At 38.3% G+C, this 16498-nt stretch overlaps 1 protein-coding gene across 6 annotated transcripts in view; it reads left to right on the forward strand.

Annotated features, from left to right (window-relative positions):
- EML4 (EMAP like 4) overlaps positions 1-16498 on the forward strand; it is a 146846-nt gene that overhangs the window by 127198 nt on the left and 3150 nt on the right. For all 6 annotated transcript variants that reach the window (XM_064414379.1, XM_064414380.1, XM_064414378.1 and 3 more), the window contains 8 exons: positions 49-174; positions 296-427; positions 1061-1128; positions 5051-5139; positions 6310-6407; positions 10394-10481; positions 11722-11820; positions 16220-16350. In XM_064414379.1, coding sequence (XP_064270449.1) covers positions 49-174; positions 296-427; positions 1061-1128; positions 5051-5139; positions 6310-6407; positions 10394-10481; positions 11722-11820; positions 16220-16350 — 831 coding nt within the window. The remainder of the gene's footprint in view (positions 1-48; positions 175-295; positions 428-1060; positions 1129-5050; positions 5140-6309; positions 6408-10393; positions 10482-11721; positions 11821-16219; positions 16351-16498) is intronic.

The following is a 16498-nucleotide window of genomic DNA, read 5'->3' on the forward strand; positions in this document are numbered from 1 at the left end:
TCAAGATACCTGATGTGATTTGACAGATGTTTTGTTTTTTTTTTCCAGGTTCCTGACCAGTATGGAACAATCAGAGCAGTAGCAGAAGGAAAAGCTGATCAATTTTTAGTGGGTACTTCACGAAACTTTGTTTTGAGGGGAACATTTAATGATGGTTTCATAGTAGAGGTACAGGTGAGCATAACTTGGTTTTTTTTGAAGTATAACCCAAAAACGTAAAGGTTTTCTCTGCTGGTGTGTTATTTTAAGAATTTTAATTTTATTAATTGTTAAATCATGTGTGGTTTCTTTCTAGGGACATACCGATGAGCTCTGGGGACTGGCATCTCATCCTTTCAAAGACTTATTTTTAACATGTGCCCAAGATAGGCAAGTTTGTATGTGGAACTCTGTGGACCACACACTGGAATGGACCAGGCTGCTAGATGTATGTCAACCCTTTAATTTAAATATATAGCTAGAAAATGGACCAGGCTGCTAGATGTTAACCCTTTAATTTAAATATAAAGCTAGAAAATAGGAAAAAGCATTCAGTTTCTGAAACACTCTTGTCCCACCTGATTGCAAGCAATAATTCTACAGTTATGCTTCTAAAAACAGCTATCTGGAAGCTTGGATAAACTTACCAAGGTTCATCAGACATTGTATGAGATGTAATCTGGTTACCATTGCTTGATGTCGTTTTGACAAGCCAACTTGAATAAGTCTTAGTTCTTTATTCTTGTTACAGTTCATTTTTTTCCCCCTGTTATTCAAACAATCTGAAGAGGGTATCATACAGTTGTGAAGGTTTGGCTTTAGATGTCCTTTCCTTACAGTCATTCATTTTGTAGCTTGGCTAGTTCTCTGCTAATATCCAAGCAAAATTATTTTTTGCACAGAAATGTCAGCCTTTTACTTACCAGCTGTTTGTGTAGTGCATGTCACTGATACACTGAGAGAGGTTTTTTCTGTGTCAGCTCAGCTCAGACTTTCAGGATAGCTTTGGTCTAAGGAGAGGTGCTGGGCGCTGAGGATGTGGCCAGGGCAATAACGTGTCTGTGCCTCCCGGTCTGTGCAGGAGCCCGGGCACTGTGCGGATTTCCATCCCAGCGGAGCAGTGGTCGCCATAGGAACCCACTCGGGCAGGTAAACGCCTTCCAGCTGAGCTGTGATGACAGAAAGTGCAAAGGAGACCTTTATACAGTGCACCTTGTAATTGGAGTTCATTTGCTTTTTATTATTTTAGCTTGAGGTTATGGAGCCTAAAAGGCATGGCAGAAGGGGGAAGAGCGTCTTGTATGTGTTACACAGAGACAGAAGAATTGTTTGGTTGTTGTCAGGCTGGTTTGGTCTTTTTAACATGAAATGTTAAATGAAAGCCCAGATCTTGATTTATTATTTTTTTAAACTAACTTTTCTGCAGGGATTTCTCTGAGCACTCCTTATTGTCTGTTTCAAGTATCATATATTTCAGTGTTATGTGCACATTACATTTCTTTTAAAGACAAGTACGGTACAGATCTTTGTCCTTCCCAAATCAAACATACTTACAACCTTTTAAATGGAGGTGGATAGGCAAGTGAACAGACTGGTATTTTGATTTTTGTGTAAGACAGAGTTCTGCATGGCACACTGCAACACTGAAGTGATACTGAACTGTTCCTATTCTTCCTGAAGTCATTGTGCCTTTGCAAGCTGTCAAAGCTCAAACTGAGTCTTTTTAACTTGGGCTTCTTCAAGTGGGAGAAAAAAGTTAATTTATTTCATAGTCAAGGTCTGGCTTGGCATCATCTCCCAGGAAGGGAGTACCAATGTACCAACTAAAATAAAAAACAGGTTGTTCATAGCATTAGAAAGGTGAGAGGAGCACATATTAAATCTACTAGCATTTTTGTTCTGTTTTTAAGTTATATCTCATGATTGATAACTTGATGATAAAATAATGCCTGGTGCATGTAAGAAAATTGTGAATATTTTTGTGTGTTTAATTTGCTAACTAGAATTTTTTTCCCCCTAACCTCATGCCTAAAAACTATTTGAAGTTCGGTTTTTAGAAACTGCTGAGCATGTGCAAATTAAAATTTCCTGGAAAATGAAATGCTAAATATTTTTAGGGTGTTTCCTCCAAGATGAAAATGCAGTCTGCACTAAATTCATTAGGTATAATATCAGGCTACAAAACCAGTTTACCTTCTAGTAAAAACCTTGCTGAGCTCTTATATATTTGATTACCACATGGAACCTTTCCACCTTAAAATGATAAACATTAAATTGAATGAATGTTTCTATCTTCATTAAACACAGCAGAATATACAGGCCTAAGAGTATTTTAAACAGGTAAAAGGGAAAGAATGTCAAGCTATGTTTCTTCAGAGTTTTTAGGTGTTTTTGGACTTACATTAAGCTTTTGGTTGACTTCTTTTTTCCCCTCTCCTGGACCATTTAGTATTATGTTTTGACACATTCAGTTTAAATTCTTATTTTTAATTTACTTGAGGCAATGAGTTTATACTGCATTCAAGGAGTTTATGATGATGGCCTTGGAGTTTTTTGGTTTTGTTTTTTACCACCAATAAAAAGAGTTTTTAAGCTGTTATATTTTTACCATTATATTTCAGTGTGTTCTGAAGTTGTATAGTTCAATGCTGGGTTTGAGATATACAAATGAAACTGAGTTGAAATGAGACCTGGTAAGTGTATAAGTGGATGAGAAATAAATGGAGTTGAGTCAAGATAAACAAAACAGTTTTAAAATTACTGCCTATGCAGCAGCATCATGCAGTGCTTTCTGTGCCAGAAAATCTGGTCTAAGGGAGTTATTTCCCAAGGAATGAGGGCTGTATCATATATCTCGATTAACTTAAGAAAAAATAATCTCAAACCCATAACAAATATTTTAATAATTTGATTAATAGCCTAAAAATCTTAAAGCAAATATTAAATTAGACTAATCTGTTTAGAGCTTAGTAAACCCAGACCTTTCATGTGTCTGTTCTAGTGCTGCTCAGCTTTCAGCACAGAGGTGAGTAAGACAGGGACAAGGAATGGAGCACTAAGAAAGCTGGATTTGTTGGTTAAAGTTGAGACATCAAAAGAAAACTGAATTTTGTGCCTTTTTTCCCATTCTTGTTTGGTTTTTTACTGTGGTGTGTCTCTTATCAGGTCAAACATCGTGCTTTTGATGGGGTTTTCACATATCACTTTCCATGATAAATATTCCAATATCATTTCCCCTTTTTATGTTTGTCTGCAAAGGGTCTACTGCAGGCTTTGTTACCACTTCCTTAAATACCTGCTGTGGACCTGATCATCAGTTTTTTGGCAGTACTGTAGATCCTGCTGCTTTCTGAAAAGGCACAGCTGGAAAAATAAAAGAAGTTTTTTGAGCCACATTTTAGATCCTTTTGCCATGCTTCCAGTGTTACTACTTGCAGGGAATTAGATCTTTCTGTGACTAATCATGTAGAATATCTTGAGTATTAAGCATATGAGTAATCAAAGGCACTGTGGAAAAAAAGACTAATAAGACTCTAACCAAGGTGTTAATATTGGTAAGAAAACTGAAGACTGAAGGACAAGGTTAGTGTAAGGCAAAGCCACAAGGAAATAAATCAGGCAGTAGAGCTACATATTACCTGTTTTCTGGTTCTGTCTGTCTTGCACACAGGTTATCCAGCAGTCCATGACATGTGGGGTTGATGGTTTTCTATGAGTATTTTGTTTAATTTCTCTCATGTGGCTTTCTAACCATAAGCTGGTTTAAGCCTTTGGGACCAGGCTGCTTTCCAGGTGCCTAGCTGTCAGACCCTGGATGAGCACAAGCTGGAATCTCATCCCCACCCACAGACAGCAATGTGTGATGTTGTTCCTGGGGTTCATTTTACAGCTTTGGTGTGGAATAATAATGGGTCCCAGGTTCAGCAATGTTCCACTGAGTTCACTGTGAGACAGAGAGTAGAATACCCTTGCTCATTTCCACAGTGTTTGAACTTGCCATTAGGGATTGAAACCTACCTGTGGCATATGTTCATGGCTGTGAGAGCAGAAGTTTGGAGCAAAGAAGTTAAATTCTGCTGTATACATCCAATTCTGATGCATTGGATGGCTCCAATGCATTAAGCCATATTGACAACTTCTGTTTTCACGATCTGTGTGTATGAATACATATTTTTAAAAATAGTCATTGTCTCTGTATTGCTAATGTTCAGTGTATTTATGAGTTGGGTGGGCATCAGACCCCTTGCAAAATGCTCAGTTTCTGCCCATCTTGCAAATCTTGCTGTCAGTGGCCATTTTGGTTTATGTGCCGGTGAGTTTTTGTAAGCATCTCACATGTTCCTCATAAATAATAAACTGCAGGTTAAACGTTATTGTTAAAGAATAAAAAATGCAATTAATTACCTTAGCTATAAATCATCCAAGCAAGAAATATAAAATAAAGTGCTAGTTTATGAACCATCAAATTCTAGTGAATGGTTGGTTATTCCTTCTTACTTTAATAAAATTATTCCTAGAAATGAAAAGAATTGAGAGAAAAATACCAAGCTAGAATAGAATTTGAGTTTACAATGAGTACGGAAATGTTTTCCACTTACATCTACTGCTTCTATTTTTATTTTTTTTACCTTTGCTTTATAAAAATTGAAAGATCAGTTTTAATCTCAAAACTTTCTCTAAAACAGGGAAGTAGAATGAAATTCAGATTAAGGATTAATGATGATAAGATGCAGTCATATTTTCTATTTGGTAGTATGTTTATTGTCCAGTAGATGTTTTGGTGATTATTACAGTGTTCAGGAAAGGGGAAAAAAATGAATGGCATTTAGAATCTTTCATATATTGTTGAAACTAAATATATCTATATCTGAAACTGGATATATATATATCACTGAAACTTGTCGTGCTTTGTGAACCAGAAAAGTGTTCTGTTAAAAACAGATGTTATCTATGCTCCCCTTGAGGGGCTAGCATAAGATGATGAAGGCAGGCAGCAGTTATGGCTCTTTTACTTGTTTTGTTTTTTTTTGTTTAGTGGAAGTGATACTTACTGGAATTCTCCTCTCTGTAGGTGGTTTGTTTTGGATGCAGAAACGAGGGATCTGGTTTCAATACACACTGATGGCAACGAGCAGCTTTCGGTGATGCGCTACTCAATAGGTAGGCAGACTTGTACAGTCAGAATAATTCTGATAAACCAATTGGATGTTCTGTTAAATGGTGTTAAATTAGCCCTCAGGCATTGGAAAAGGCACAGCCTTGAAAAAATAGTTTCAAATGTTTAATGTGTAACTGAAGATTTGCTTACGGATTTGTTTGTGTGTACTAAGTCCTGGAATTTTGTAACTGCAAACATCACCATCACCTTTCTCAGCTTTTTCTTCATGTTGAACTTTGCTGTCATAATAAAATGCTAGCTTCGGTCCCTCAAAAAAAGTTCTCGCATAGTTGACTGGTTAACAGGAAAGTCTGTAAAAAGCTTATTAATATTTCAGTGATATTTTAATATCCTTCTTAGTTAGTTTTCAAGTTCATTAATGCGAACCCATAAAACTAAGCTCATGCCTGTCTGGAAGTCAGAGCTGTTTGTGAAGTGTTTGCTCTGGGATTACATGGAGTCCAAACCAGTGTTGAGTCTCCTCTTCAGACATGATATGACAAATAGTCAGAAGCTGACTCCTCTCTGTTAAAACAGGATGGAAGAACACGCTTGTAAATCCTTCTCTTGTTTGTTTTTGGCTCACATGCAATGTCAGCGAGCAAAATGTTCCTCTGATGCTGCCACATGTGCCAAGCACAGCAATTTATTTTAAATCACTGATGTTCACTGACACTTAGAGGTGTTTGATTGTGATTTGTGGCAGCTCTTGTCCACATATATTTTTTTGAATGGAGACAAGACAGAATAGAAAACTGCTTATAATGTTTGAAAATTCCACATCTTTCTATGTTTAGTGTTGATTTATTTGCAGTCCTCACCTCCAAAGTTAAGCTATCTGTAGACTAAATACTCTTCTGCATTTTTATGATGCATAAAACTCAAGTCTGCCTGCTGTCAACAGCTTTCAGAAATCCGGTGCAGTCTGAGGGTTTATATCCTGTCCATTGAACACTTATTCTAAAAACTGCATAAGAATTTGTCCAAAAAACATACCCACAAAGTAAACAGATACAGCTGAAAAGAAACATAATGTAAACTGTTATGAGTCCTTCAGTACAATTCATAAGGAGTAGTTTAACTGAGACTGTAGTCTTAGTAATAAACCTGAAATAATTAAAACTCACTAAACAAACATTCTATTTATTTATATCAAATATTCTGTGTTGTAGATGGCACCTTACTTGCAGTTGGATCCCACGACAACTTTATTTACCTCTATGTAGTAACAGAAAATGGAAGAAAGTATAGCAGATATGGAAAATGCACTGTAAGTTTTGGAGCATGAATACTCATTTACATGATTATTACATCTTGTACATGCATTTTGATGGTACACATACATTTAGATGTTAAGCAGTGAAACTCTTTCCAGATTGATGTTCTTTCTTTTTGGTTATATGTTTTATGGGTTTTTTTCAGCATTTGATTGATTTTAAACTTCAGTCTCTCATGGCTACTGTATCTCTTAGTGTGCAGTGATCACTTTTGAATCAGATATGACTAATTTATTAGATTATTGCCTTCTTTCTCTGAAATGGAAAATTAGCAGTAAGATGGAGAAATGCCTTGTACCTATATGCTGGAACTTGTTCAAGGAAAATATTACATTTGTTTGGGTATTTTTTCCTCCTATTGGTAAAGTACTTCTTGAACCAGCATAATATTAGGGTGGTGTAATTCCATTAGAATGTGTACTCTTGGGGGCTGCAAATATACATTGTTTTCAGTTGTAACTGTTGCTACAGAATTGGAACTTGAGGGATCTGGCCCAGGATAAATAGGTCTAAATGTAGCATGGGTAGTGGAGTCTGTTATTGTTACATTGGATGAGGTTCTCCCAGTGCTAACCAGAGTATTTTTCTCGAAGTGTTTAGTTATCTAACATTCTGGCCTTAAGTTCAGGTGTCTTTTAAGGTTAGTGAAAGTATTTACATTAAGAACAAGTGAAACTTAATGAGATTTGCAAATTATGTTGTAAGAATAGGTTCACCTTCGAAATGTGACACATACTAGAGCACTGGGGTCAGAGCAGCCTGTGTGCAGCTCTTGTGGGGGGCACAGGTCTGCCAGGGCAGGCAGCAGCACTGGGTTTGCCCCATCCCTGCAGAGCCCACAGGGAACTCAGACCAGGGCCCCAGTGGAGCTGGTGGGGATGGCAGAGGATGTCTGCATCTTAGTGCAGCATCCTACCTCAACACTTACTTTTTAACCATAGAATATAAAATCACTCAGAGATGGCTAATCCTAACATAGATAATGTTTAATTTTCTATGTATTTCAAAGCCTTTGTGAGCTCTTTGAAGATATTTAATATAATTTATTTCTGTGCATTATGTATGTGGAGAGCATATTACAGTTTAATCCAACATCTGGATGTCACTCTATCCAGCTGGCTTGGCAGGAAAGAGGTTTGTAAAAATTGGTGTGGGAGTATTGAGCATTGTTACACCCAGCCAGAAATGTCAAGGCTTCAGAGCAGATTTCTCTTATCCTTTTCCTTTCAGTGTGTGTGACTGCATGTAGAATACAAAACCAGCAGCACGGTTTGTGCCGGGGCTGAGCTCCCTGACTCTCCCAGCTGGTGCAGGAGGCAGCGATGTGGAGCTGCCGGAGCTCACTGCGAGCCTGCAGATCCAATTTCACTTGCCCTGCGCCTCCCCTGTGCTCCCTGGCGGGCCCATACCAGCTTGATGCTAAGCAGGGAGACACCCAGGCATGCTCGGGACCCGGAGCACTCTCCTGGCACTGCATCCTTCTGGCATTCTGTCATTCAGTAGCCTCACGGGTGACCTCCAAATAGTATGACTCAGTCCTCCTGGTAGTCAACTTCTGGTTGTTTCTTCCAGCTTGAATACATTACTTGAATTCTTTCAGAAGGCTTTTATCTACTGAACCAGCATTAGCTGGTGCATAAGGGCTGTATGCCTGCTGTTAGGTTTAAATCCCCTCTCAGTCGCAGCCAGGCATTCTGCTGCTGCTAGAGAGACCTGTGGGCCTGTTTCCACAGCAAGGGATAGTTGGCTGTGATCAGAACTTCAGATGAGCCAAAACAACCATTTTGACTAGTGCAGCTGTTTTTTTGAGGGCTCCAGCTATGCAGTCAGCAGTGTGAAGGTGTGGGGCTGAACTTCCAGCATGTCAGCAATTCCTGGGCAGCAGCTGCTGTCTCTTTGCCTTACATCAGAGACACCTTAGCAAAAGAAGAGCAAGTGCTGGGCATTTACTCAGAGGGCTGTGGGGTGAAAGCCACATAGACAGCCACTCTGAAGTATTTGGTGCACTGAAGTCATTAGTGTGCTTGTCCTAGAGGCTGTGGGCATTTTGAACCTTGCACCACTGAAGTCTGAAACAGATAAACACTGCCAATGGAAGAAGGAGTTTCCATTTAGTCAGATAGTTTTTGTAGCTGGTAATGATATGAATCATTCATTGTATATAAAGGTACAGAAAGGGAGAGAGTAAAATGTTGCCTTATTGGTGGCCAGCTACCAAAGAAAGATTTTAATAGAAAGCGGGATCCTTCTGTTGCAAATATGATAACAATGTTGTGTTCCAGTTCATCATTTGGTGATCCCTTGCCTGAAGGGATTTTGCAGCCTGGAGCCCCCTGGCCAATTGCTTTGTTCCCTCCCCCCAGATTTAGTAAATGACTGACCAATTCTTTTCCATGTTGGAGTTAAATTGCAAATTTGAAGACTTGGAAAATAAGGCGGGGGAGAAAAAAATCCTAGCCAATTGTGCACTTCTTGTTTTTAATACCAGGTTTGCATGTCAGTTTCATATGTCTTACCCATGACTGCAAAGCAGTTATGTCAATACACAGTTCCTCTGCTTGACGCAGAGACTCCTGCATAAGTAAACAAATCACAAAGGCCACCTTTTCTCCTAAGTGGTTTTGCAGTCTCTCACAGGGGACTTGGGAACAGGGAGATGGGACACAGGTGTATTTCTATATGTAATTCTGGAAGCAATCAGGATCTCTTAGTGTTCTCTGTGGAAGATGCTGGCATGGTGGGTGGTACAGCAGCCAGTGCAGAGCTTCTGCATGGCCCTGGCGTGGCTGCTGCCAGCTGTGCCAAGAGACCCTTTGGGGGGCTTAGGGACCTCTTGTTTGTAATGCCCACTGAGGGAGGGACATGGATTGACATCTGTCAGTCAAGGATGTGACAGTTTATTTCCTGGCAGAAGGACTGTGAAAGGGAGAAAACAGATGGTCTTACAAGGGGTAAAGAAGCAGTAAGAAGAAATAGAAGGGTGCAAGAGGAAGAGTGACATGGATATCACTTTTATTAATTTGCTACCCATGATTCCTACCTTATATAGATTTGTGGCTTTTCTGGAGCCTTTCATAGCTTTATTATTACTGTTGTTATTACTCTTAGTTCCCTCAAAAGAAGTTTGTGCACAGAAAAAATACTCTGTCCAGCTGCATCCGTCTTCTTCCTCAAAAGCAGGTGCTTAACCAAAGCCAGTGCTTAACCCTCAGTGTGCTCTTAATGGTGTTAACTAAGCAACTAGACCAAAGGGTTTTGATTCTTAGTAAAGATGATGCAGTGCCTTTACAGCAGACACCTTTCAAAGCTGGTGCTAACATGATGCAATGCAAAAAGCACAGCAGAGACTTTCAACAAGCTTAGAAACATGTTCTTGTAACACCAGTCCATGATCTTATATTTCTGCCTGGTGGTTGTTAATTAAGGTATCCTAAGTTTTTAGGATGAACAAGGGTTATTTGCATGTGTGCATTTAATGGAAGTTATTTTAAATGGATAGAGAAATTAAAAAATCCTGTCTGTCACTTTTTTGTTAGGCTCTAAAACTGATCCTGTGCAGGTTACTTGCTTTTCACAATTAGTAGCAATGTGCATGTCCCTAATTGCAGTATCAATTGGGATTCATCCATATTTCAGCATCATGCCTTCTAGGATTAAATCATTCTGGAGTCCAAGAGGGCCAGGCTTTACAAGGGAGAGTTGGAGAGGCATGATGCCCAGCCTGCATTTGTTTAGCTGTTAGCAAGTGTGGCAGTGGTACTAAGGAGCCTTTAAAGGCGCACAAGTGAATTGCAGCTGACCTGGGGCACGTGGGAAGGTGATTTTTTTTTTTGGTTTTTTTTTTTTTTTTTTTTTTTTTTTTTTTTTTTTTTTTTTTTTTTTTTTTTGCTGTTAGCTCTCCCATTTATGGGTGCAATTTCTGCTTCACTTTCAATTAAAATCAAGTGTTTCACACTGGTGTTACTGCATTCTCCTTCAGGGACATTCCAGCTATATTACACACCTTGACTGGTCCCCGGACAACAAGTATATAATGTCAAACTCAGGAGACTATGAAATACTATACTGTAAGTATGAAATTAAATACACTGGAAACAGAAATATGTATTAGCTGTCGGAGTATTTAGAAAAGTGTGTTTGATCAGGACTGTACAAAATGCTTACTGACAAAGGGACTGATTTGAACTTGTGTAACCTGATATCTTGATGTTATTCAGAGCTGTGTGTTACCTAATGGCAATGCCAAATATAGCTTACTTCTTTACAAGGTCATAAATCAGTTTAACAGTGTAGAATTTACAGGACAAGTGGCTCTAGGACTTGATGTTGGCCAAAAGTTCTGTAGATTGAAAATAATATATACAGTTGTCTAATTAGTGTCAACAATACCAGTTATTTTGGGGGAATAAAATCAGTGGGCTGGTGCCACAGTTCTCTCCTGGGGTTTCTTGTTTGAAACGTTATCTTGGCTGGTGGTGATGAAAACTAATGCTACATTAATGAGTTAGTGATAGTAATGTTTTTGTGTTTATCTTTTTTTAATATGTGAAAACATGAATGCAACACATAGTGGTTATGCCAGAAGTTCAACATCAGTAGTGCATTAGTCTGTTTTTTTTTTTTTTATTCCTGTCTTCCTATGGCTTTAACTGGGTCGAAGAGGATGGATGTTTTTTTCTCTTTACAGGCAAGAACTGCCAACAGTTTAAATGTCCGTCACCTTCACATATTTTTTCTGCCTGTCACAAGTTAGGTTTCAAATCTAGATAGTACAGTCTATCAAAAGGAAGTGTTGTTGCTTATAGTTTCATGTATGGGGAAGAAAAGAACCGTGACCCATTATTACTAGCTTGGTGTATTGCAAGACAGTCTTTCCTTTTCTAGTTAAAAGTTGTCATGCAGTCTAAGGCTTCTCTGGCAGTAGTTGCTCACTGTTTTAAAAACACAGCTTCCTGAATGATTTACTGAATTTTAGCACATCAGTGGAGCTAGCAGGAAGAATAAATTATTATATTACAGACTACATTAAAGCATTTTGTAGAGTAGCAGGGTAGTCAAGTTGCAGGGAAGTGGTTTTGAGGTTATGCTATCAGAAGAGGGAAATGAGAAGTAAATGTGACTCATAAAAACCAAGTAAAGCTTCAAGTATATGGAATTTGATAAAGGTGCTGGTCTGTCTTTGCCTCTACAGTTTAATTCCAGATTAGATTTAAGGTGCATTTATTTACTGCATTAGCATCTCTTCAAAGAGCACCTATGGAAATAAAATTTTGCATTGCATGACTCATCATTCACTTTTTTTTACAGGGGACATTCCAAGTGGCTGTAAGCTAATCAGGAATCGTTCTGACTGTAAGGATATAGATTGGACAACGTACACTTGTGTGCTAGGCTTCCAAGTGTTTGGTAAGCACTGTTTAACTTGCTTTTAAGCTACTAACACTGTGCTTTTGTGTTTTTGTTTGCTTCAATTTGTCATTAAAAGCACACTGTTAATGATTATTAAGGGATGCTGAGATCACAGGCCATAGTGACTGACCACAGTATTTGTCTGTGCTAAAGTGCACCAAGTGTTCTTTAGACAATGTACAATTGATTTCTATTTAGTTCTTGAAGTTAGGGGGTTGACTCTCCCACTGTCATTTTAGGCTACCACGTATGGAGGCACTGAAGCAACAGGCTTATATTTTAAAGTGTTCATATGGCACATGTGCATTCTCCTTTGTTTACCTTGTTTTGGGACAGGAACAAGAGTGTTACAAGTGTAGGTTATAGTTCATAAATTAAAATTATGACAGCACTTTGATACCTGTAGTCAAAGGTAATACACTCTGTTTGTAAAGAATAAAAATGCTCTGAAGCATTAACAGATTTCTACTTAGTAGTTTATTTTTAAAATACACAAAAACAATTTTATAAAGCTGACAGATCTGCTTTTAATAGTACTATTCTTATAGACTGTGGCAAAACAGTTTAAATTGCTGTAGCTGTAGGCAGCTCTATTGGCCATAAATGAAGAGTCCCTCTGTGAGGGGTATAAAAGTAAGATTCAGCCTCCCAGTGAAGTTGTGTGACCAGGGTGCTGAAACATCTCTCTTCCACCTCTGAGATCAGGCACCTGCCTCTGTTCTGATCAAAATATCAAAAGCAAATAAATCAGCAAATTCTTTAGAGGTGAGGGTTAGATCTACAAATCTTCTCTTCACAGCTACTAGGAAGTCAACTTTGAATACCAATTTACATGCAGGATAGAAGAAAATCAGTGAAGTGTGAGTCCTCTGACACATCTTGTGTGTATTTAAGGGCTGTCATGTGCTTAATGAGCAGGTAGCCTCAAAGGATTGGTATGAGGGCTAACACTGACACACTTGTGTGGCATATTGGTTGGGTGGAAGGCATTTGGTGCTTAATAACCAGGCATGATTTCCTTTTGGGGTACCAAAGATCTGAGACAGAATAGGAAAAATATAGGGGTCAGAGAAGGAAGCTAATTCATAGACTGCATAAATATTTCTGATTTCTTTGGAGCTTGGTATGTAGCAGAAATAAAAAGGAGCATGCTCTTTCTGGAGATAAATATTGTTGCTTATTGCTAGTTGTATGACAGTATTGGCTTCCGTTAGGCTGAGAACTGTGAACCAGACTGTGTATTTGCAGGTGTTTTTATTCAGTCGGTCTGGGTGAAGTAGAAGCATCTCCTGATGCTCTGATCATGTAAGCCTAGGCTAACAAGGAATTGGACCACAGCAGTCATTTCCTCACTCACTTTGCTACTGTGACTGCAGTAATAGTGCAGCACAGAAGCCTTTTTTAAGTGGAGTATCAGAAGATTCAGGAGAGGCCACAGAAAGTGAAAGGCAAAACTCTGATGCTAATATGATGCCTTTGCCAGGAGCAAGGAAAACACTTTGCAAGGACTGCATTTTCCTTGTGGAATAAGCTTGGAGCTGAAACATTTCACTTTTTTTTTTTTTTTTACAGAGTACTTAAATGTACTAGAAACATGGAGGTAGCAGACTATGTTACTACTGAGCTTTTACCACTACGTTTGATAGTAGAGCAGGCAGAATAGGGGCAGCAACTCTCTGAATCCCAAGGCTTTCCCAGAAGTGTCCTTTACTCCTGACCTAAGGAGGTGAGATGTGGGAGTGAAGAAAGAGTTTGGTTTCACATCCACTGGCTTTGTCTTTTTGACAGCTGTTAGATAGAAGCTGTTATAAGTGACTGGGGCCAGGCTGAACATGAGCAGCTCCCATAACCCCTGTTGTGAGAAACCATTTTACCTATTGCTATTGAAAGTGGATAAGTCTCCTGATCCTGTCTGCATTTTCTTTTGGATTAATACAAACTTCAACCACTCTAAATGAAGTTTAATTAGTTTCAACTGCTCTCAAAATCTTCAGTGTGCCAGAGGACCTGGGCATGCAATAGATAAAGCAGATAATGTGATGGTATTACAGAGCACAACAGAATATATTTAAACTTCCTAGCCAAGATTCATCATGACCTAATTTAACACTGTCTGCTTGTCTGACACCCTTTGCAGAATCTTATGTTTTGACCTCAAACAAAAAAAAAAAAAAAAAAAAAAAGTTATGGTTTGACCTCAAACAAAGGCAAGTATTTTCCCACTAAATTAGACAATGCAGCTAAGCCAACCTATCAGATATTTGCTAACCTGGCTTTCACCCAAGGGTCAGCTGGCTCAGGGATCCAAGCAAGCCGGGGGCTGCTCACTGATGTTCGGGAGAGAGGGTTAGGTTTGTGGGATTTGGGCTTTTGGGGGTATATGTTTTACGGTTCAGCTCTGTGGGTAGTGTGCCATAGGATCAGGCATCACACTGTTGTCAGCAGAAGGAAGAGGATGGAAATTTGTGGTGTGGATAAGAACAGCATCACTCCTTTTGGCTATTGCTGTTGGCTCAGCAGTGTCATCACTCTGCAGCCCCAACACTTGAAGTCACTCTGGGGTTTGGTGCACATTTCCCACAGTTTTGCCTGAACAGCTTCTTTTGAGAGGCTTACTGCTGTTTAGCAAAATTTGTTAAAATTGAAGTGCTGCTGTTGTGACTTATAATGAAGTCCTATTACTTCAGGGGGTTTGTTATTTTTACAGTTATTAAGAATTTTTGCAGTTATCTTAAGAATTCAAGACTCAGTCATATTAATGTATTGGTTTTTTTCATGTTTGCCTGATGCATTGAAAGCAAATCCTGCTGTCTTATGACAAAGGGCTGCCTAACCTTTGGAGCTGCTAAAGGACTTGGTAAACATAAAAGATGTTTAATAAAAGCTTCAATTTTGAATATTATTTCTTTTAATCTTAAATGAAAAGGAAGAGGAAATTAAAAAGAAGAGGAAATTGCATAGTTCTTTGTCAAAGCCTGCCTAAGGTGGTAGCTGAAACTTCAGGCATTTATTAATCCCACATGATAACAGTATTTCATATATAGAATGAATGAGGAAAGGTAAAATTTATTCATGTTGAACTACTTGAAAATTCTTAAATAGTAATAAATTCTTAATTCAATTTTGTTTAATTGATGTAAGAACACTAGGATGTTTCTGAATACTTTCCTTAGCATTTAATGTCATTATTTATTAAATTACCTACAATGTAGCTTATTGGCATTGTAACAAGTTTAACAAGCTTCCTTTGTTATTCTTTAGAGAAAATAAACTTCTTACTCCACCCACTGAAGAATGGGAAAAACAGCTTTAAAGTTAAATGCTCTTTGCCATTTTGCTTAAAAACAAGAAGATAAGGCAATTCTGAGTTGGCTTTTTGTGCTGTATAAAACAGTAGACAGCACATTGTTGGTTGTTTTTTTTTTTGAAGTCAGCAACTATAAGGGAGGATGAAGTTATTTTCATATCTGATAATCAACAGCCCTCTTGGTCAATTGGACAGAGAGTTTTTTGGGCTGGGGGTGAAATTTGAGGGGGAAAATTCCGACTAACTCCTAGACCTAATCAGAAACCCAAATCTGATCTTGAAAACATTGGTACCTTTGGCATATCTTATAATCCCTTGCTTACTTTTTGTTCAGCTTTCCATGCTGATATGAATTGTCTGTTTTATAATGGGACTCTCTAATGTCTTTGGGTTTTGTTAAAATAATTTTGTTTAGAGTCTTCCCCATCCCAAATTTGATCAGTGTTTTTCATCTAGGAAATGTTGTTACTCTATTTTCTGGACATATCTGTGTCATTCTTTTGACTTAAAACCATATTGAATTGTACTTAAGCACTTAACAGCACTTACATCTATGAAACTTGCACAGGCTGGGCTTCTATGCAGAATACCATCAATCAGTTGTCTTCTTTGAGTTCACAAACACTAAGATTTAAAGTACAAGAAGTCAAACAAATGAAACCAGAGAAGAAACCATTAGGACCACAATGTACAGTACCTGGGTTTGCCTTGTGCTTCAACATCTCTGTTGCTTTTAAAATGTCTGTGCATTAATGACAGTATTAAGAGTTACCAGTTTAGCAGCAAACTTAAAGATAAGGTTTAAACAAGACTGAGGTCTTGAACAGGAAACAAATGTTAAGCCCAAGATTTTATCCTGGCTGAAACTGAGGGTTTGGGAGAACAGGGTGGGGGGAGCAGCATTAGACTAGCAAAATATTAATGATATTTAATGCAATGCATGCTCCATTTTACATCTGAATTTCTGTCTTACCTTTTGTTCATCTTGCCTTTTCTCACAGCTTTATAGATTTTATTTTTGTTCATGAATTCTCTGTTGATTTGTTTCTAAAACCACCATTACTGAATATCTGTTGTACTCTTTCCTAGGAGTTTGGCCTGAAGGATCAGATGGGACAGACATAAATGCCCTTGTCAGATCCCATAACCGAAAAGTGATAGCAGTGGCTGATGATTTTTGTAAGGTCCATCTCTTTCAGTATCCCTGTTCCAAGCCAAAGGTAAGTCTAGACCAGTCTAGTTCATGTGCTTGTTTACATTGCCTGAAGCTTTCCTTGCTTCCAGCATAATTGTTTTGGAGTCTGGTAGGCAAATACTACTTTTATATCCAAGAACCTCCATTAATTTTACATATAAAACAGAAAGTGT

The sequence above is a fragment of the Passer domesticus genome, chromosome 3 (genome assembly GCF_036417665.1).
Source record: "Passer domesticus isolate bPasDom1 chromosome 3, bPasDom1.hap1, whole genome shotgun sequence".
In the NCBI taxonomy this organism is placed as follows: domain Eukaryota; kingdom Metazoa; phylum Chordata; class Aves; order Passeriformes; family Passeridae; genus Passer; species Passer domesticus.